General features: G+C 34.2%; 1 protein-coding gene across 3 annotated transcripts in view; it reads left to right on the forward strand.

The window, feature by feature from the left end:
* The window catches only part of LOC118193355 (cell adhesion molecule Dscam1-like), a 978,906-nt gene that overhangs the window by 605,865 nt on the left and 350,251 nt on the right, over window positions 1–22,790 (forward strand). For all 3 annotated transcript variants that reach the window (XM_085823255.1, XM_085823256.1, XM_085823257.1), the window contains exon 9: window positions 3,516–3,803. In XM_085823255.1, coding sequence (XP_085679381.1) covers window positions 3,516–3,803 — 288 coding nt within the window. The remainder of the gene's footprint in view (window positions 1–3,515; window positions 3,804–22,790) is intronic.

The raw sequence follows: 22,790 nt of genomic DNA on the forward strand, positions 1-22,790 counted from the left end.
AATCTCTTTGCCAGAAATACTGATCTTACACCGACAACATGTTTATACTACTCAGGCACTCCCCCATTACGTCTACCTGCATATCTGCGCATGTGCTACCGTACATCACCTTACTTAATCTATTGATTGCTCTTTCTGTCCGCTCTGCTTCTTCGTTCATCTGATATGCTACGACTTCGTCCTTAATTTTTGCAAACCAGTGTACATCCTGCAGTAACGAAATAAATTGCTTAGCGATTTTAAATTGCATATGTTACGTTCTAAGTGTGAACACTCTAGAAGTAGTAACCACGCACTGAGTCAACGAAAAGCAATGTACTGAAAATGCAATCAAGTTATATGTATATATTTGAAGCATCTATTTCATTAGAATTTAACATAACAGCTGAATACATCTCAGTAACTCTGAAAATGAAAATATAAAGGCATATAGCAAGGTTAAAGTAGTTGCGAGGTGAAAAATACTCTAATAAAACAAAACTTTAAACAGTACTAAATTAGCGAAATACTGTAGCTTGGCGTGAGAGTCTAATAATAATATTATGCATATATTACGAGATTAAATAAATGACCTCTGCGGCGAAACCTAATTAGGAAAGTGAACATTATAATGTAACTAATTGCAATCCAGCAGTTATCATTTATAACAGGGCTGTCAAACTTGCGGCCCTGAAGCTGTTTTATACGAACAGATTTCATTCAGGGTGTTGCAAAGAGTTCAAGATTTTTGTTTGAAGTTCAAGTTTACATTATTTTCATCGAAATGTAACATGATTAATGCGCTAGAAAGTCTATTAGTTGACGCAATTCATTCACAATAGGATATAAATCTTATTCAAAGACTTAAATGTACAAATTTTATTCATACTTATTAAAAAGTAAACAAGCTCAGTTGCGAATTTTTTCGCTATGAATAATCGTTATGTTTGGGAATAAATTTACATGCGAACAGCTTTTTTTCACAGCTAAAAATTAATAAGAAAAGAACACGATTGATCGAAGAACATCCATAATTCATGATGAAGATAATTTCCAGTCATTTCTCTCCAAGCCTACAAAATTTATCGGAATCGTAACGCTATTAAGTGTCAAGCTGTTGCAAGAGATGAAGCATTTTATAATTGTTACAAAATGTTTATGTTTATGTTGTTACAAATGCCCAGCTGCGGTAAGATAGCTTCCCCGCAAAGCGGGTTTAAGGTTGCCAGATTTCGTACGAAATCTTCCATTTGGTGACAAAAATTGGCGATATGCCATAGACGGAGCGAGACTATTTTATAACGAATTCTCAGCAGTTTTCCCCAGAATGTTTGCGGAGGCAGGTTATGAAAACCCTGCCTGTATCCGAAGTAGCAGTTTATCGTTAAGGGTATCATAAGTATGTTGAGTTCAGTAGCTGTGTCTTGAGTTCAGTAAAAAGTAATGCAACGCGGAAGACAAGAAATCTTATCTCGAATATCACATCTAGTAACGCGGGCTTCAGATGATAGAACACGCTCTGCCATCTGAAGTTTAACTATCTCAAACTCTGACCTATATACACGGGAGCTAGTTTGTATTTTAGTGGTGAATCGTGAAGAGAGAAGTGACAGTAAGAATTACAAACATAACTGCTTAAGCAAATTAAAAGAAACTCACAACTCATTATGACTTAAATCCCAGTTTTACTCTAGTGTTCCTTCGGAATTTTAGAACTTAAAAAGTTCTCCGCGATTAGGAAATTTTGAGAAACACTGCTGTAAATGACGACTCAAAAACATCCAAGTGATTGAAAACTAAGCATTTATTTTTAAGTACACCAGACAAGAGATTGAAATTGGCAAACTGTTATAATTAATATTAATACGCAGCAAAATAAATAGCTGTACATAACTAAAGTAGGACGCAGGAAATGGATAAATATTCTTTAGCACTCAACAAATATCATAAAGTACCCATATCACACACAAAGTAAACATTTAGCCGAAATTTAGATTGAATAAGCTCAGCTGACTAACAACTAATTCATGTCTTGTTATCACAGCACTATATTTATGGCAGTGTAAAGCCTTATGGAACAGTTAGAAAAAAGTAGCTACTTAAGCTTAAAAAATGTGTCTTCTCGAAACTTCCAGAGAGTCGCCTTGTTGGCAAAACATTTCGCCAACTTGGCAACTGTACAGGCGGCTCAGAAACATTTCTACCATATTTAATGTTTCACTTGAGCTGTTTTTGCTGTTTTAAGGTGCAGGGTTCTGAATCACAAGTCAACAGATCTAGTGTTCTAAAAAATTATAAAAATACATAAAAACAACAGTGCAATCCAATGCTTTCAGTTATTTAGAGAAATTTATAACAATATATTTATATCAATATGAAACCTGAAGTTTTGTTTCCTTTTTATGTTACGTATTTCGAAATAAATCCGATAAATTTTAATTGAAAATCTTTCTGATGTTTTTACTGGAAATTCGAGCGTCCCTGTGCCTTTGTTGATAAATACAAAAATAATGATAATAATAATAAATATGTGAGGTTTCTCTATTTATTTTTAACTGATAGTTTATTTTAAGTTTGACTTTCCTATTACTCTCTTTTCACCCCCACTTTTCATTCCAGGATGTAAATGAGACAGCGAAAGATTATTCATATTAAGTTAGAAAGATGTGCTCTTTAAGCAAGAGTTTTAAAAGTTAGTTTTAGAGCGTGTCTGCCTCTTCCAGGCTATGTTCTGCTGTGATTATTAGTCGCTTGCGTTAGCCATTAAGCTTTGTCTGGCCGGATTTCTACAAACCAGAGCGGTTCCTTCACGTTAAAGTACCCTGTGAATCGTTAGGCTAATCTACTACACTTTGAAATTATTAGTTGTTATGTTATTCTGTTAAGTCAGAAATGCTTGGCTTCTTGTAACCCAAGTTGTGTCATTTGTCATTTTTATGTTTCAATAAAAGGGTCTTATACACACTTCTGCCGAATTTTGTTTTGTTTCACAAGGCTAGAAGACGATTCTTCAATAACCTTTTTTAAAGTCTAATTTGTATGTTTCCAAAGAGCAAATTTTGCAGACATACATATCCGTTTATATTAATTATCAAAAATTATTCTCGTAGATTTTTAGGCAACTACTGAGACTTCGGACCTTAGGGTCATTCATTTCATTAGTATTTATTCCATTTTTAATAAACTTCTTCTGGAGATCTTCAGCTTATCCAGTATGGAGAAGTTGTTTAAAAATATAATAATTTAATTTTGTACTGCCTGAAAGCAATGTGCGAATTTCCTGGGCCAAATGTTATTAAAGTGGTTTCTGAAAATGTTATAGAAATATGTACTACCTGAAAGAGGCTTATAAGTCTAATTTTTCTATTAAACTGGGCAATGGAAAACATAGACATCAATTTTATTTTATTTTTAACATAGTTTTAAATAAATATTTATTACATTAATTGCACCACGAACTTATGATTACCTTGTAATATTGAGCTAACAAATATATTATGTTAAAAAATGTCATTATTTTCAATATGTACTTTCAGAAAAACCTGTTATTAATCCCTTTGGATTTCCGAAGTCATTGGCTGAAGGTATGCACGTTATAGTGACATGCAGTGTACTAACAGGGGATCCTCCAATAACTATTCGTTGGCTGAAAGATGGAATGACACTAAATAGGAAGATGCTGAACATCGAAGAATCATCAATGGGACATCTCGGTTCTTCTCTCGTCTTTAATAGTGTTGGTAGAAGCCATAATGGGAATTACACGTGCTTGGCTGAAAATACAGCTGGAGAATCTAATTTCACAGCAACCATGTTAGTAAATGGTAAGGATATTTATTATACAATCTCTTGAATTTATTCAATAATAGTAATAATATATAATTCAAAACAAGAACTTATAGTACATTTAAGTGATAGATTTTTAAGAATCCTTTTAAATATTGTTACCTTAAATGTTGCAATATATTGCTATCATTCACTCTTCGTGGTCTCTTGAGTAATTCTTTTATGTTTTATCCGCCTCAGTGAAGATTATTTTATCTTCAATAGTATGAAGTTTTATCAGAAACAGTAACTATGTGCTGGCTAGACCCAACATTAACTGGCGCAGTTAGGCAAAATTAGTTTGGTATAGTTCTATTTCCTAACATAATTCCTATTCACGACTCTAGCTCCACGTCTCTTAACTGCATTTTAATGTCAAGCTTCAACAAAAATTTGGCTTGTGAAATTCGCTTATCCGTCATAGCTAACTTTTCTTGCACCATGGTAAATGAAATTTGCTCAGTGTGAAATAGATCAAATTGCAATCAATAATGTGTATTAATTCTTAAAACATGTTAAGCGAAAATAAATTAAGCCAGTTTTGATTATGTAACATGACATATGATAAATGTCAATGTAAGGTAGGAAAATCTGTTAATTAAAGTTACTGCCACGATATTTATAAGAAATATGAACATTAAACATTAAACATAACATAGATTAAATCAATTTTATTTCTTGAAAATAGGTAAATCAATATGAAAATGAACACAGCATGTTAAAATCTATTCAATATTTAAAAAGGATTGTTATTTGGAATTTTTAACTGCAAGGAGACTTTTTAAGCATGTTCAGAAAGTAACATAAATGCTTCATAAAAATAATTTTATCAATAATTCTAAAATCATGTGAAATTTTACTGCAGTTGTTCCTTTTGGTTGTTAAATGAAAAACTCTTTAGTAACAATTAACATATCCGATAATTATTTAAGAATTTTAAGAGCATTATAATAACGCTGAAAACTTTTTGCATCATGGTTAATGAGATATGTTTTGAAATGCACAGTTATGTATGATACGTCTTACGTGGATGGAACATTTGACGTGTTTTAGAGCTGACAACAGACTTAAAGATGATAAAGTGTTTCAGTTGTACATTACGAATCGATATTAATGATGTTCAAACAACCGCCTTACACTGTCTATCTGCATTTTTCGATTCCATTGCTTACAGTGACAAATTATAGAGCTTCAGAAAATTCTCCAAGGTATACGGGAATATTTGAATTCGGGGACATTTGAAATAATTTGCGTTATAGAAAATAGCAGTTGCATATAGTAAATGTGAAAGCTGAATCCCATGATCTCATAAATCGTACATATATCGATGGAAAACGAACTTCCAGTGCTAAAACGAAGCCCAATAAGATGAATAAACTTCAACTAGTATATCGTTTGCATGACTGAGTTCATATTACTTATAATGTTGCAACTCATATCACGCCTAGTCATTACCATGTTGTTAAATTTGAATTTCCTTTACAACAGTAACCATTGTAACTTCCCAAACATTGAAAACTGTTGTGTAAATATACATGTATCCTATCGAGTATATAACTTTACACTGCGGAATTATGAGCTTTTTGTATTTAGTAAATTAAATCTGTAACAGCCGTTGTTGGCTGTGGATGAATTCGCAAGTGATGTTCGATAATTCTCACATATGCTCCATGGGTAAGGGATTTGGGGATCGGGTTTGCCATATGGTAACAAAGTAACATTTTCGCCAGATTGTTAGACTAGAGCTGCTGTTTGCGAATGACGAATATCTTGGTGGTATAAGCACTCTTTCATACCATTCATGAATTCTATCTCTGTGGGCGAAGTTCAAAATATGTAGTAAATGTTTGCTGTCATGTTGTTTGGGATAATAATGAGGTGTTCCTGCTATCATAAAAAAAAAATCTCTTATCATCCATGTCACGTGGGTAGCCACCTAGACGGTATAGTGGTTAGGGAAGCCAACTGAGATACCAAAGGGCCCGGGTTCGAATCCCGAAGAATGCATGGTTGTAATTGTCTGTCCCTTCATAGGAGGCAAAGGTGGCCCACCTATGAGGTACCTCCATAGTAAATTGACCACCACTTCTGGGCTTAGTAGTGTCAAGCCGACGTCGGCTGAGGGCCCAGCATTGGCAAAAAAATAATGACACGTAGGTATGAAGATGATGTATTGATGACGGATACCACCCGGCTTCCTCCTGATGGGTGTACGTCTGTCACCGGCATTCGCCTAGAAATGACTTTGAACATCAAGCCTGACTCGTTATCATTCCGGTAATCATGCCACTGAATGCCCGTAGGAAAATGCGGTAAATAACTTAACACTATTCGTTTTAAAAAGCTAGGCCTCAGAGAAAAAGTGATCACTATCGCAGACCTCATGGTTTTGCAACACATCTTGCGAAAACGGTTTACCGATTGTCATTAGCTGTCCAAAACCCAAGCTCCTTGCATCAGTGTCTTCTATTGATCACTGCTGTCAAAAATTATGCATTACTGAAACATTTCATCCCATTCCTTCTTTAGATTCATGAAGAATAAATCTACATTCTATAAGACGTGTAAAACGACCTTGTCCAAACTGAATTAGATTATTAATGTCTCTACCGCCTTGGAGGCAATTTTCATTCTCAGGAAATGCAAATCACTGACTCAGTAGAAAAGCAATGCTTTTAAAATATTCCACACGTATTTACAGGAAGTTTGATTTACATATTTAGCGAAACAGTACTTGCACCATCCGTGTGTTGCGAATTTATAATTTGCTCAGATCTCGTCTTTTCTGTATTGTACGAATACGCCACCTAAACTTCGTTCATCTAAATTTTAATTCTTCATAGTTTTTAGGACTTTTATTCCCCTCAAAGCATTATTTCCGTATTCAGAATCCTTTTCACTTTACCTAAGCAGCGAAACAATGCAAAAGTAATGGGGTTAAACAGAATTTATTTGTTGTTGAGGGATTAATCAATTAATTAAATGGTATGCATAATAACAAGTTTAACCACGTTATGCAGTATAAAATATTTAATTTAATGTCCCCACTGAACCTGGTAAACTGCCAGTTATCCGCACTGCTCTCATTTGATACGGCATAAGATTTTTAAGGGGGCTCATACACCTTAAGCCCCTTATGATCTTCCAATATGTGACTGTTGGAAGAATTGGAATATTTTATTTATTTTAAAAGCAATTACTTCCGACTCTTTACAGCTGACTGCATAATATAGCTGCTTTGGGAACTAGTAACCAGAAAGTTTGTGTTGCCACAAATATTTTTGTAATTTAATCAGCTTTGTGACAAAATGTTTCCTCATATTTCCACATGGCGCGCATGATATTTACAAAATGGCTCAAGGTGCGCACTTGAAATTTGATGGAATTCTTTATATGGGCACTATCTTCTAACTGAACCAAATTTATGATGATTATTTTAATATTAAAACATTTTATGCACGAAAACATTACAGATTTTTTAATAAAATACATTTTATAAACTCATTTTCAAATAAAATAAAAATTTAACATGAAATTCTTATAATTTTTGGTTCACAGTAGTTTTCAAATGTTATAAAAGCTACATATTAAATACAGAATCAAATTATGCAACAGAATGTTTTAAACTGGGCACGCAAGGTGGAACATGACGAAAACGTTTGTCACAAAGCGGATTAAATTATAAAGATATTTGTGGCAACACAAACGTTCTGATTACTATTTCAGAAAGCAGCTAATTTATGTAGTCAGCTGTAAAAAGTTGGAAGTAATTACTTTTAAAATAAATAAACTATTCCAATTCTTGCAACAGTCACATATTCGAAGATCTTATGGGTTTTAAGGTGTATGAGTCCCTTAATTTATTTTTGCAATCAAAACACTGCATCGTGTAACTAATTAAATGATTTAAAAACAAAGCTGCACATAATAACTTACACTTTAATTTTAATGGAAGAAATTTATAGCTTAGCTAATATAATTAATTATTCACAAAATTCATATAATATGTTGATACCTGAAAAACATTTTCGGAAATGTGGATTTTATCTACATTATCAAGGAACTGAAAAAGTGCTTAATTTAAATTTCCAGTGAAAGCACCTACCCCGTAGGTGCAGTAGACGCTTGCTAAATTTGCACTGGTTAGGAAGTCACTTGACAGGAATGGAATAGCAGCAGCTTTCGATCAGGGAGCCCATGGTGAACCAAAATTACTTGTTTTGGAACTAAGATGAAATCCCTATGCCTGCCGATTTGTCTACTACTCTGTCTTGATGCAAAGTATACGTGGCAGTTCTCCGGATCATTTTCCAACGCAGTGGGGTCGACGAAGTTTTTTTTTTTTTTTTTTAAGTCCAAAGGGATTTGTGTCCCGAAGGACTATTACTTTCGTTTTGGCATTTTTTGCGTCGGACTCCTATAAATGTCGGTTCACTTTTCAAACTGTTGCTGCAAAATGTTAGTGTCCTGCATTATATTTGAAGAAATTAAATAATGAAAAATTTGCATAAATGTATGTCTATTTCTCGCATTGTGATAAAACAACGGTATCTAGAGCCATCCAATTTTTAATGACGTAATCCTTCTGCAAATATGGACATCTGAAATCCCAAATTTGAAATCTGGAATTTGTTTTATATCGATTTCATATTTTTGTAAAATTTAAAAAAAAATTTGAGTAACAAACTCAAGTATTTAAACTCGAGCAATGGCAACACTCTACGGGGGGGGGAACCTTTTTATCTCCAGCGCGTCGAACTGTGTATCGGAAATTCTAAAGATAGGCTCATTTTAAAATTATTTTGCGACATTGCTATTGAAGTTAATTTTATGGTTTAAGTGCAAAAACGTGATATTTAATAAATAAAGGTTGTAGTAAAGCCCATAGCAAAGGGATCTCCAGATTCTAAGTGGAATCACCTAACTGAAAATGAGTTTTATATGTGGTATGGTACCCTCTCGTAGACAGATAGGTTGCTGAGCGTGATGGCATACTGAATAGGAGCAGTTGAAGAGTTGCAGTCGATCTCACTCTTGCACCAAAGCAATTTTCAACTCCGGGTCTCGTTTCGCAAGAGATGATGAGAAGAAATTACCTTCGCAAGACGCCAAAACATGCTCTATAGAGTTAAAGTCAGTTGATCTGCTTAACCAATTAATGCGGCGAATATTCTCATTTTTCAGGTAATCGTCGACTGGCTGAACCCAATGTGGACCAGAGTTATCACCCAGTAGCATGAAACAAGGACAAATTAAACCTATAAAAAGTCAAACATAGGGCTCTAAGATCTCCTCCCTATACTTCATAGCAGTCAGAACGTCTTTATCAAATATTTGCAATGGTGTGTCCAAACCATTACACCTTCACCCCCGTAATGATCGTTTTTCCTGAGGCAGGGATGGCATCATGTTCCAGGCTTTCTTCAGACACAGGTACCCCAAGTATCAGTTTCCAGGCTGAATCTCAAATCATCTATAAAACACACGATGCTCCACAGAAGTCTAGTCTAAGGAGCATGTTGTGTTGTACCAATACTAAACGCCCTCGCTTTTGCTCATTTCAGTGAGCAGAACGCAAATAGCAGGGCTTACGGCATACAGCCATAACTCCTGTATTATTCGGGCAATCGCAGACCTTAAACCTCCGGTTCCAGTTGCGGCACACTTGAGAGCTGTGAAGACGTAGCAATCCAGCCTCGTTCCCTGTAAGTGCCAAATAACGATTCTCTTGTGCCGTTGTATATTTCAGTTGACCTAGTCCATGTCTTCGCGGTATGGATCCTGTGTCCTGAAAAGGTTTCCACATACTGCAGACGGCAATGAGAGTTACATTGAGTCCCCCCCCCTGTAACCATCTGAGCTTGTGATTTCCTTTGACTCCCATTTACCGACAGTTCTCCTTCTCATTCCGTCATCCGTATGTCCGTGACTACTCATTTTACACAATACCTTATAAAATGTGCCCAGCTATTGTGAGAAACATGGGTAATGTCTCAAACCGGTACGAGCACATAAAACGCCGAAGCCCATCGTAAGCTTATATCCCATCCACAATCACAACTCCACAGACACGTTTGTGTATACGTACATATTGAACTCCGAATAGTTTGCATAATTCTTTGGCGCTATCATTAGTAACTTTGGTTCTATACGCTTCGTTAAAAAAGGACATAATTTACATGCAAATTCTTTGAATGTTGCCCACGAGTGTACATCATGTTATTTTGTGATTTAAATAATAATGATTTTCTGTCGCATATTATGAGATACCTTTTTAAATATACCTTGTTTTTTTAAATATGCGTGCGAAATTTATAAATTAAAAAATAATTATCAATTTTAATTAAATCTGTAAGCTTCGAATACAAAAATTATACGATTTATATTAATATTTTCATTAAAGTAGTATTATATGCATCTGTATCATCTAACATTTTTACAATGTTGCAATTAGCACAGAAATGTTAACAATTTCGTTTAATGTTTCCTCCAAATATTATAATCCTCTATTATATTGAAAGAAATTAAGTAATGAAGAATCTGCCCTAATGTGTGTATGTTTATGGCAGTGTGAAAAACAACGGTACCTAGAAACATCAAATTTTGAATAACGTTATCCTCCACTAGAATACAGGCATCTGGAGGTGGAAATTTGGAATTCTTCATTACCTATTTCATATTTTGTAAAATTTTAACGATTATTTTTTTAACAAACTCTATGATTTCAAAGCGAGCAGTGGCAACACTGAACGGAAAATCAAACATTTTAACTCCAGCACGCGAGACTGTGTATCAGCAATTATAAAGGTATGCTCTGTAAGGTATATTTTAATTTTATAACAGTTATTTTAAGCCTCTTTCCTATACTTCCCAGCTTCAGCTTACAACCCCCCCCCTCGAATGATGTTTCAGAGCAGCGTTAAATGCAAATGAGAAGTAGAACAGTATTTAAGTCAAGTTCCATTGACTTCGCCAGAGAGAGTTAGGAGCCCTGAATAACGATGGTTTATCTTTAGGCTACATCTTTCTAAGTTTTTATTCTGCTCGGCGGCTGCATTACGTGCCTTTTGGTAGCTTCGCTGGCTAATTGAATACTACGGCCCAACTAGTTTAGAATTGTGCTAGCTTCGGCTAAATTTCTTTAGTTAGTTATTAGTTAGTCCTTATTTCTTACATTTTAAGCCGAAGTGGAGGCTTTGCCGTATGCGCTGAGAATGCGGCTGACTGTTAATCTTTATTTGGAGTAAATAAACTGTAATTAACTCTTTACGTTTCTTTTCTTGAACTTAAACGATTATTCGCCTATCAGTTCATTAGGGTCCTCGACATTATACTTCAAAAGATAAAAGTGAAGAACTCTACAGTTATTTTTAAATTATTTTGCAATATTGCTGTTGAACTGAATTTTATGGTTTAAGTACGAAGAACATGATATTTTATAAATAAATGTGTAAGGATTATGTTAATTTTATTAACAGTTAAATTTTGAGTTAAACTTCTTTCCTGTCAAATTCTTATATTCAACTTACTACTTCCAGAACGTAGTTTTGGAATCACGTCTGAATACATAATGAGGAGGAGCGGTATTTAAACCGCGAAGTTCTTCGGTCTTAGAGAGAGAGTTACCAGGCATTCTGTCTGCACGCGTCCGCCTTTTTAGGCTTCTCTCTCGTAAGCTATTATTACACTCGGCCGTACTCAGGCCCTTGATAGCTTTGCAGTCAATTAGCGTTAAGGGCCCAACTCGGTTAGAATCTTGATAGCTTCGACTATATCTCGTTAGTTTAGATTAGTTTTAGTTTACTTCTTAGCCTCTTAAGTTCAAGCCCAAGTATCGGAGATTTGTACACTCCAAAACGGAGTTCTGTTAAATCTTATCTGAATAATAAAGGGTTATTTACCCTTCCATTTTGTTGTTTCTTGTTGAACGAAATCAAGCGATTATTCGCTTATCAGTCAGATTCTTCACGTTCAACTGTAAATTAGCATTTACAAGGTGAGGAACTCTACAAAGGTAACACACAGAACGTTATAAAAAACGCCCCTTTGGACGTAATATAAAATCTGAAAGCTTTCAGATTTGCTTTTTTAACGAATTATTTTTGTATTACGCGAAGTTGAAAGAAAGGATATAAAAAAGTAATTTTTAATTCTTCTTCATGAAAACAAAATTTCAGCTTATAATTGCCCTTATTAACAAAATGCATTGTATCTAATTTTATATAATGATGCTTCTGTCTATACTGTCATTGTACCCAGTTCTGTAACTATAATGACAGAATGTTTAAACTTATCATTTAATTATAACTGCAATTTAGATTTCACTTCCTGCACCTCATCGAAAGTGATTTGTCATCTGCCTTCAATATACGTAAACTAGACAATTTTTCATCCGGTATTCTCTTGTGAAAGTGATTTTGTAATACTCAGCTGCTAATAATTTAAACAGATTTATTTCAGAAATGTAATATATATATATTGAAAAGACATAAAATATATTTCAGAGCTGTAAAGGAATTTTGTATTTACATGTGCTGAGAGCATTTGTGTTCCTGAGTTGATTTATCGAAAGAAATAAAATACCCGGAAATGAAAATAACAAATCACACTAAATAAAAAAAATATTTTACGATTGTTAGAATTAATCTCCACTACCTTCAATGTAATAATACCATTAATAAATATTATCTTCCGCAATTTCTGGAGTGTTCTGTCAAAACTGCAATTGTTTTTGCAGAGACCATTCTAATGATCAATTGCAAAGATCTTTTCCATTACCTGCTTTTTTTCTTCGCTTACAGTCATCACTTTTTTAAATTGTCCTCATTAATCATTGTTGATAACGTAAGGAAAGAAATCTAAGCATGAGAGTGATTCTTTCATTATTAAGTTATGCAAAATGTTTCGTTCTTTCTTATTTAATTTTTTTTATGGCTTATGATTTGATAAAATATTTGTCTCTTGATGTAAATGGAATCTTTATATTTGAAAATAGCATAATTCTTGAAATATTTTCAAAACTAATTTTCTCTCTTCAGACTATCTTACGAAACAGGAACGAGTTTAATGAAAAAAAAAGAATTATTTAAAATTATTCCTTATTAATACTGTTATTAATTTTATACATTATATTTAATTTATAAACGTACTTCTGACCTTCAGTAATATTGATAAAGTTAACAAATATTATTCTTTCAAACTTTGAATGTCATTCCGTTATAATGTTTTATAATGCTAATGAATATTGTTCCTATAAATGCTGTTATTCGTCTAAAGAATATCATTCCTCCAAACAAATGTGCCTTATTATAAACAATTCTATCCTAAATATTATTAGTCCTACAAAATGTTATTCTTCCAAACCTGTATTTCCTTTTACATTAGATTCTTGAATCCTAACCTATATGTTTTGACCAAGTAGAAATTACAGTAGTCTGTTATAGTTCAATTCATTATATTCAGAATTATATTCAGAAAATATAATTCACCGACAATCATACAGAAATTAAATACGAAAAATGCAATCTTTTCCTACTGTTACAAAAACTTAAATTTCTGACCAAGTAAAATAGTCAATAGATTTTTAAATTAAGTTAATCATAGGCAACGATTTGCTAAATGTTGCCAACTACTGTATGGTGGAAGGATTTCTAACTGAGCTCAACATTTTAGGTTATCAGATATTTCTCACTCCTTCTTAGCATGCATTCGTGGCGTAACGGTTAGAACACTAGGGGCGTATTCGAGAGATTCAGGTTCGCGTTCCGTGGAGGACACTGCTCTTATTTCATCTCTCCTGTTTCGAAATTACCTAATCACCTTTAAGTGGCGTCAGAACTAAAAAACAAGGTGGATTATGTTTCTTCGCCACTAGGATTTGGCGATTGGGTCCCCTAATCTTCTGTCTCCATTTAAAAGGGGGGAGTATATAAGGTATTTCTCCCGCCTTCGTGGTGTAGTGGTTTGCACGCTCAGCGCGTGATTGAGAGGTTCGCAGTTCGATTCCTGGCGAAGGCGCTGCTAAGTTTTCATATTGCCAGCTTCCAAAAATGCCTAATATCTCTACAACATGTACAAGAGAAAAAATAAATGCTACTTAACATTTCAAAGGTTGAACAAATAATGATATGTATTTTTAAGAAGAATATTAATACTCTCTGAAATTCAAGAAGTTTATACTAAATATGTTTTTTAAAACATTTATGTTACAGATTAAATATTATTTTTCTTTTAAATAATGTTTAAGCCTGGACACAGTCATGAAATCGTTGTAAACTAAACTAACGTTTTTATTGAGCATAATAATAATTTTATAAATATTCATAGTAATCATTGCCAAGGACACCATTCGTGGTACAAATGTGTCTCTTACTTCATTGAGTACATGGTTTAAACACGCAGATTTTAAAATCCCTTGGTAGTATAGTGAGTAGGTTTCATTAACATTAAATAGGTTTCCTTACGCGAAATATTTCCGTAAATTTGTCTGGTGATATCAACAGCATTGAATCTCAGAGCAACAGATCTCCCGCCTTCTTAGCTTGCTTTCGTGGCACAATGGTCAGCACAATCGGCGCGTATTCGAGAGATCCGAGGTTCGAGTCCAGGCGAGGGCATTTCTCATTTTTCATGTCTCCTGCTTCGAAGTAACCTAATCTAAAAGGTTATCACATAAAAGGTTATTTCATCTGATGACTGATCAGAGAACTAAATGAATGCAGCTCATTATTATAATTGTATTCACTAGGTCGCAAGTGCAGTATATCGTAATTTCAGTATTTTTTCATAACATTGAATGTAGACATAATTGCTTAAACAGAAACCTGTGCACCCTATTCTTAGTAGGCTTATTTTTTTAACCTATTATTTTTTAAGCTACGGCAATTTGCATTTCCTAAAAAGTGTAGGAGCGTTGGAGAATGAAACATGTTACAGGAAAATTTTAGCTACATCATTAATTTGTTTAATATTTTTAAATATTTGATTTTTAGTTTTTAATTCTACTAACATATTAAAATAATGCACAGTTCCCTTCAGGGCAAAGAATTTCAAATGTGGAATTGTCCTTAGAATTCACGGGGGGGGGCGCTGCTTTCATAAACTACTTAATTTATATTTTCTATACTAAAACAGAAATTATGCCTACAGTTTCAACTTTCTGTTTTAATTTCTCTATCATTCATTTCAATGCCTTTGGTAACTCTGTAATAAAATTTCATTTGGAAACTCTGTAAAAAAATTTCTTTTGGAAACTATGTACTTAAATATATTATTTTGCAATATATTCCCTTTCTATCTTTTATAATTATAAGTTTAACTATATTGGTCATTGTTCATAGCCTTCGTTCTAAATACCATTCAAGGCCCACACGCATGTGAAGTACTGACAAATATTTGTAGATTCTTGCAGCAGTAAAGTCACCCTTCCTGTTAGGAGAATGGATTCTTTATAAGTACCCCACACTTTAACCATTCCACAGATAGCAGGGTGGGGACTATGGGGTCACAATATGCTCAAAGAGGGTGAAACTAGAATACTTCGCAGAATAAGAAGCATCACAGCAGATAGTGCAACCTGACTCAAAGCACTGAAACCCACAGATATATATATGAGTGACTTTAGCTGAAAGCACAGTATGAAATCCAAGGTATGTGTAGAAGATAAATATGCCCGTCTTGTTCAGCCATCATGGGATATGGTGCTGAAAATACCAGTGAAAATCACAATGAAGTGATAATTTACAAATGCCTTTTCAGCGTTGTTCAAGCTCCAAAAAGCATGCATCCATGTCCAATGATAAGCATGTGGACATGGATGCTCCATATTCTGCACCAGCTCCATATTCTGCATTCAGCTCCATATTCTGCACCTATTATTTGGTAAGTACTGATTGTAGAAACGTGCTTTAAATTTAAAAAATAACATATCCAATAAACATGAGGTTCCCTTCCTTTTGATAATTAATATTTTTCTTTCATCGATATGGCTGTCAAGTTATAGATTCATTAGGATTTTTGAAGTAGGAGACATGACAAATGTGCAGTGCCCTCGCCGGGACTCAAACCTGGATGTATCAAATATATACCGAGTGTGCTACTGTTACACTACGAAGGCATGCAGAAAGGAGGGAGACAATACCTTATATACTCCCCCTTTTAAAGGGCGACTGAGTGTTATGAGACCCAGTCGCCAAATCCTAGTGGTGAAAAATTATCATCCACAGCGCATGTATCATGAGTGGGCCCAGCTCATTGAGAAAAGATAGAATAATTCGTTTGGTGACTAATTTCGAGAGAGCTGTAGAAATAAATGTACAAGGAAGGTGTTATGGAACAAACTTTGAAATTCTATTAAAATTAAATCCGTAATTGCAAAATATTTATTTGTTACTTACATATCTTAATTAGCAGGCTATGCTTCTTCGAAGATGTAACAATATGAAAAATGTTTCAGAAAGATAAATGTCTTATAAATGTCTCTTTACCGATCGGCTCTATACTCATGGTCCGAGAATAAGTAATTAATCAAATAAGGTCAATCTGCGATAACTATGTTATTTTTTCCAGTAAATTAAAAGAAACTCAAATTTTGTATTTGATGAAATTTAGATTTTATAAGTTTGCTAAGTTTTTCTTTTGGTGTTAGATTGGAATCGGTTAATATATTGTTGCGTTTTTCGTTTCTTCTGACACCAGTTCTTACGTTATTTTCTTCCTTCACGTTCGTACGGAGTTGTGTGAATTTGGATTGAATAACGACGACGCTTGACGGAATATCGAAACACACATTATTGGTCGGTATTAATCAGGACAGCTCCACAGTCACATTTTACAGTCGTCGAAGATCTACTATAAACACGCTGAAACAATCAGCGACACAGCCTTCACGCTGTCAGGCAATAACGGTGGAGACAGCTTCCTGAAAAGTATCAGAGTACAGCTCCCGACTCTGCTTGGTCGTTCTCGGAACTCCACGTACTCTTGAGACTCTCCACACTACAGCTCGCGATGCACTCGACGACGCACAGAGTACGGCTCCCGACTCTTCGGTTCAGTCGTTCCCGGAACTCAACACGCTCTCTCGACAATGCACTAACCGCAATACACTAAGAGACTCTTCGATGCACTCGACGACCCACTCGGCACTCGCAGCCCGGGTGTCAACTCGATCGACTCCGCGCGGACTGACTCGCTAGACGAGACACACTCACTCGCCCTCTCGATGAAGCACACTCACACACTCTAATTGACTGCGGGCCAGCAGTGTTTATATAGCTTTCGGCTTGTGTTCGAGAACATTCTGGGCTAAACCGGTAAGAATTCGTTCCAGAAGGTTCTCCATCCGTTCATGATATATCGCAAAATGTTGCCGAATGGGCGATCTCTCGCCAAATGTGGCAACCCTGCTTTGTCTTGTCATTTTATGGTAACCCTAAAACTGCTTTGTGGGGAAGCCATCTTATCGCGCCTGTACATTTCGTAACACTATGTATTTCAAATATTCTTTAAAATTTAAATTTACATACCACTTCCCTTCTGTAATATGACAACAAATTTTATCCTTTTTTTATTGGAAATTATTTCGCAGAAGGCGTGTAAATATTGCACATATTTTTAACTATTATAGCTAATATTTAAATTTATGAATCTGTTTAAAATATTTATATCTTTTAATTATCTTGTTGCATAGTCTGCAAATTCTTTGCTAGGAGATTATTCTACTCTTTATATTCAGCTCAATGTAACCAGCAAACCATTAACTTTAGTTTAATATTTCAGCTTATATTTTAAAATTTTAACTCAGAAAATATAAATATTATACATTTTCAACTGGTTTTCTGCTTAATTATTTATCATAAAATTTTCTTTATTATCCTGTGTTTTCCCTAAAAATTGTCTCGTGACAAAAATTACCATAGTTAAAAATCCTACTTCATTTGATTCATTATTTTATGTGCAGTCAGCATTTAAGGTACACTTAATTATGCATTTCATAAATCATCTCTTATCCCGGCGAAGGCGTTGCTCATTTTAGCCGCTCAAAGGTTATAGCGGTTAAGGCTACTGCGGTACCGATAGTTGATAGTTGATAGTTGACGGGGGACGTGTGCACCATCCCTTTACCGTAATGGTTAATATGCATATGCAACACGTCCACCTCTATCTTGAGCTAGATGGGCCACACAGGCGCCTCGCACCATACACCGAAACCCAGCGACCAGGCCATCCAGGTGGCAGTCCAAAAGACCAAAGAAGCCCCCAGAAGCATGTTCACACCAACCGCCCGGACCTAGTATTTATTGATTGCGGTACCGAAGAGCACGGGTTCAAATCCTAGAGAAGGCGTAGATATTTGTAAATGTATAATATTCGTTCGGCATGGGGGCTCTCTAAATATACAGCGAACCGAAAGGCCTTTCGAGAGGTTGTCGTAGATGAAGAAGTATTGGCAACCCTCGGACCCGCCCCCCTTCCAGGTTGCTCTCCTTTAAAACTGGGGTCGGAAATGAGCTAAGTCGTAGGTAGGCGCATCCTTGCACTCTTTGACACAATGAATTTCGTGGGCTTGTGCTAATGTTACTGTCAGACGAGTGATATAAGTCACAATAGCACAACGACATAAAATATCTTGTACATACAAATAAAAAAAAAAAAAAAGTTTTATCCTGTAGATATTTAAAAAATCTTAAATATCCTTAATAAAATTTTTTAGCATTTCTATCTTTTAATATTCCTAAAAGAAAACATTCATTTTTAAAGTTCTTTTCTGTTTCCAGATTTGTCAAAATAAGAACTTCTTGCTGAAACAAACTCTCCTTTATTCCTTGACAGATAAAATATAACGAAAAGTTATAATATTTAGGAAGCTTCTCTTCTTTTTTATAATAAGTAATATGTCTGGAGCCTCATTTTTTACACACTTCTCACAGTCTTGACATTTTTGTAGACGAAAGGATAGAACCTAAAACTCATAAGGCATATCTGGTATTCTTTCCTGGCAGCAGTTTTTCAGAGATTTTATGGAAAGATTTGTTTATAAAAAATGAAAAAGTGCTCTGGTACATAGCTCTATATGGAAGGAATCCGCTTTGATGTGTTCAACTTTAACTCTTGCAAAATCTACTATGACTTTCTCACTAACGAGCTCTTCAGCGCCATCTGGTGCCGATACGAATAGCCCGTCTTCTCACAGCAGCAGGTGCATCTGACGCCCTTACCGATTTTGGACCTACTTAACTGAATTCTTTTTATTTTGTTCATTCTCTATAATGCCGAGCCCGTAACTGTAACGAAAATTTAGGATCGTCAGAATACCTTTTATCGGCAGGTTCTGAAGCGGAACACGAATGCTGAGATTAAAGACTTCATGATACTAATGATTGTGTTTTGAAAAGGGCCTGTAATTTATGGTTTCCACTGAATTGATTTTTAAATACTTTGAGCAGTATCGGCAGGCTAATATTTTTCATTTGTCAAGCATGTATCTTGGAGCCTAAAGGTAAGTTGGGTAGCTGCCAAAATTATGCGGGAGGAAAAATGTAAAGGGAGAGAGGATCTCGTCCGAAGAAAAACGATTTGAAAAACCTTTGTGAAATATTACTATCAAATTATACTACTATTAATCACGTGACTCACATTTCTGAGTTATTACATTTCCAAACCCATGCTTACTCAGGAAATAAATCACAATGAATTAAATTGCCTAAGGGTAAAGTATTTCTCGTGGTCACTCACTGAGACGAAATTGAATTAAATTGGAGTCGTTGAGGTTTTTGAAAAGAAATTCTAAATTTTTTTGAATGCATGATTAGCATGAGTGACGACGTTATAATATTTTAGTACGAAATTAGCAAACTGAGAAATTGACAAGTAAATAAACAAATTGAGAAACTTATCAATAAATTTGAGGCTGCCTGTTTAAGTTAGCTGTGGAAAAATAAGGAGGTTTTCCTCATCTCTTAATTTGCGAAGAAAATTTAGTGTTATTATACTTCTGCCTTTTCACTTCTGTGATTAACATTGTGAGGTATTTCTCCTGCCTTCCTAGCGTGCCTTTGTGGTGTAGCGGTCGACACGCTGGGCCGGTATTCCAGAGGTCCGCGGTTGGATTCTTTGCGAAGGCGTCGTTAATTTTTCATATCTTCTGCTTCTAAAAGTTAACTAATGCCTCTACAAAAGAACTGAAAATTTAAACCTTGAATTTTTAATTCATTGTAAGAAGTAAAAGAAATATTTTAATCGCGAAAAATTTCGGGTATCATACTTCAACGAAAATAAACATTTTACCGAATCCACTTCGAAGATGTTTTTGGGTGGCATCTCTACGCATGGACAGAATGACTCTTTTTCCAAAACGAAGTGTAAAATGGATTTAAAAGGGATTCAAAAGGAAATTTTTCGTAAAGTCTCTGTGTACATATATACGTATGTATCTCTCATATATCGAAAACGATCAGACGTAGAGCGTTCAAATTTAGTATATGCCACTGCTATAACATCCATTTATGAATTTTTTTGTTTTTATTGCAATCGGTAGTACTATACGTGTATATGTGTGTTAAGTTAAAAGATATTTAAGTCAAAGCTACAGCCCCTTAGTTCTCCCTATTTGTTCTTAAAATAGTAATGAACTTTTTTGCACTGTTTAATTTCTAGATCAGTATCATATGACTTGCATCACACTATGACCTAGCAAATTCGGAACTTAAACAGAAACTTTCTCTTACGAGGACGGTGGACTTAAAAATTAGTTTTTTTAAGTTTTTGTGTTTTTCAACAAGACATTTTACACATATACATATTATAATATCAGTTTATAAAATATATATTCACTATTTCAATTTATTTTTAATTAAACATTTTTAAAACAAATAATTAATTATTTTAATTAAAGATTAAAAACGCTCCTTGCGCTCTAATTTTCAATATTTTTCCTAAAATTTCCTTTAAGTTAGTTATAAAGACTTAACAAAAGATTTTGTGTATCGCTTAATTGAATATGTTGAATAAAAAAATTTTTAAAAAAGAATTTTGCGAACTTAAGCCCAGTTTTCGGAAAAATATCACTTTTTGTTAAACATTATCACAAGTTCAAACTTCTTAATAACCTCATATCCAAAAATGCAAACACAGTTCTACTGTAACATATAACAAGATAGTTTCTTCTAAATATCGTTCATTTTGAACTAAAAATGAGTCGCATGGAGCATTTTCAAGACATAGGAACTGCCAAAATATTTGTTTTGTGAAAACCGAATTTAAAGTTTTTCTTGAAACTTACCTTTAACTCATGGTCATGAGAAACAGCAAATTAACTTTGAATATGAATTTGTAAACGCTAGATAACATTTTCGTATCAATTAACTATTTTTAATCTCATAATATTAAATATGACAAATATAAACATATCTCCAAATGGGTATGTGATTCAAAGTTATAGGGAGAAACAATTTACGCATCATATCCAATGAAACTTTTAAAATTCACCCGCACCATATGTATTACCTTCATCTGTCACATTTACATTATCTTTTAATGCTTCACAATATTTTTTACTATTTCTTTTTTTTTTTTCAAGCAAGTAAACTTCTCTTTTTGCTTAGGTTCAAGCGACGTTGATCACGCTTTTCTGCAACGAGTATGGAAAACGAGATTTTTTCCTCCTGTTCTAGGCATATAGCATTCACAGAACCAAAGTTAAATTCATTAATAGTTGTCAATACTTGACATTTCTAGCCTTTTTTCTTTAAGAAATAAACACTTCTTTTGAGCAAATATATAAATTATTACATCATTAAACAACTGTTGAAATACTTTTTATACATTTTTCTCCAAAATTTAAAGAGCGAAGTTTACGTTTTTTACACATTTTAAATGCTTGGAATATTACGAGAGTAAAAAATCAAATTCAATATTTTGGTTGACTTTTAGTTATTTTAAAGTCCCCTTATTAAGCTGCCATATTAGATAACTGCGCACTTTTGCTTCGATCTCTTTTGTCGTTAAGCCGCCGGCATGCTATTTTCGCTCCTATCGCAATATTATCAAAAATGTAAATATTCTTGAAGAGACATAACTAGAGTGCCAAGTGAATTGTGGCTAATGCCGATTGAAATAAAGACTAATGTTTAGTTTGCCTCGGAATCCAAATTTGCTTTTCAATATGCAGTCAAAATCCCTGCTTTTCATTACGGATTCAACATTCTACCTTCTACGCTATCAATATTATGAAATTTGCTTTATTACATATATATATGTAATAAGATGAATTGAAGAAATTCGGAACGGATTGGTGATGGTTTTTGGGCTATAATAACTTGGAAATGGTTTACTGTGTAATTAGAGATGAGCCTCGAAGACAGACATAGCCGTACATTCAACACGTTATTTAATTCCTTTATAATTAATTCTCAGGACACATATTTGTTTTCATTTCACATCATCATTATGGATTCCTTATGCACCCCATAATTTAATACAGTTTATTTCTTTTACAGCAGTGATCAAAAGCTGGCACAGGCTAAGCTAGTGACCAGCGTCTTAACGGGAAAACAACTGAAGCAAAAGTGCGTAGTTATCCAACGTGAAAGCTCATCAAGAGAAGGTTTCGGTTTAAGCTGCTTATTTCGGTTTAAGCTGATTATTCGGTTTAAGATGCTTATTCGGTTTAAGCTGCTTATTAAGTTTCAGTTTTCGAAATTTTTAATTCAAGCTTAGCTAAGTCATCAGCGTTACGATAGTCGTTTGAAATGGATTGATATATAAATGACGCACTGCAGAAAAATGCATTACTATTTTTAGAATAGAGAAGGAGAATTAAGAGATTATTGTTAGTTTAAATTATAATTTTAATTTGCATAAATTTTACCTTACACACACACATGTAATGATTTTAAAATACATAGGTGAAAACAGTGGAACTTTTAATAGCTTACTATACTGCGTAGATGACCGAGAAGACCGTAGTGGCTTGAAGGTGGCAGCGT

Source organism: Stegodyphus dumicola, chromosome 9 (assembly GCF_044657685.1).
Source record: "Stegodyphus dumicola isolate Sdum_Otavi_A_Nest chromosome 9, ASM4465768v1".
NCBI classification, from domain to species: Eukaryota; Metazoa; Arthropoda; class Arachnida; order Araneae; family Eresidae; genus Stegodyphus; species Stegodyphus dumicola.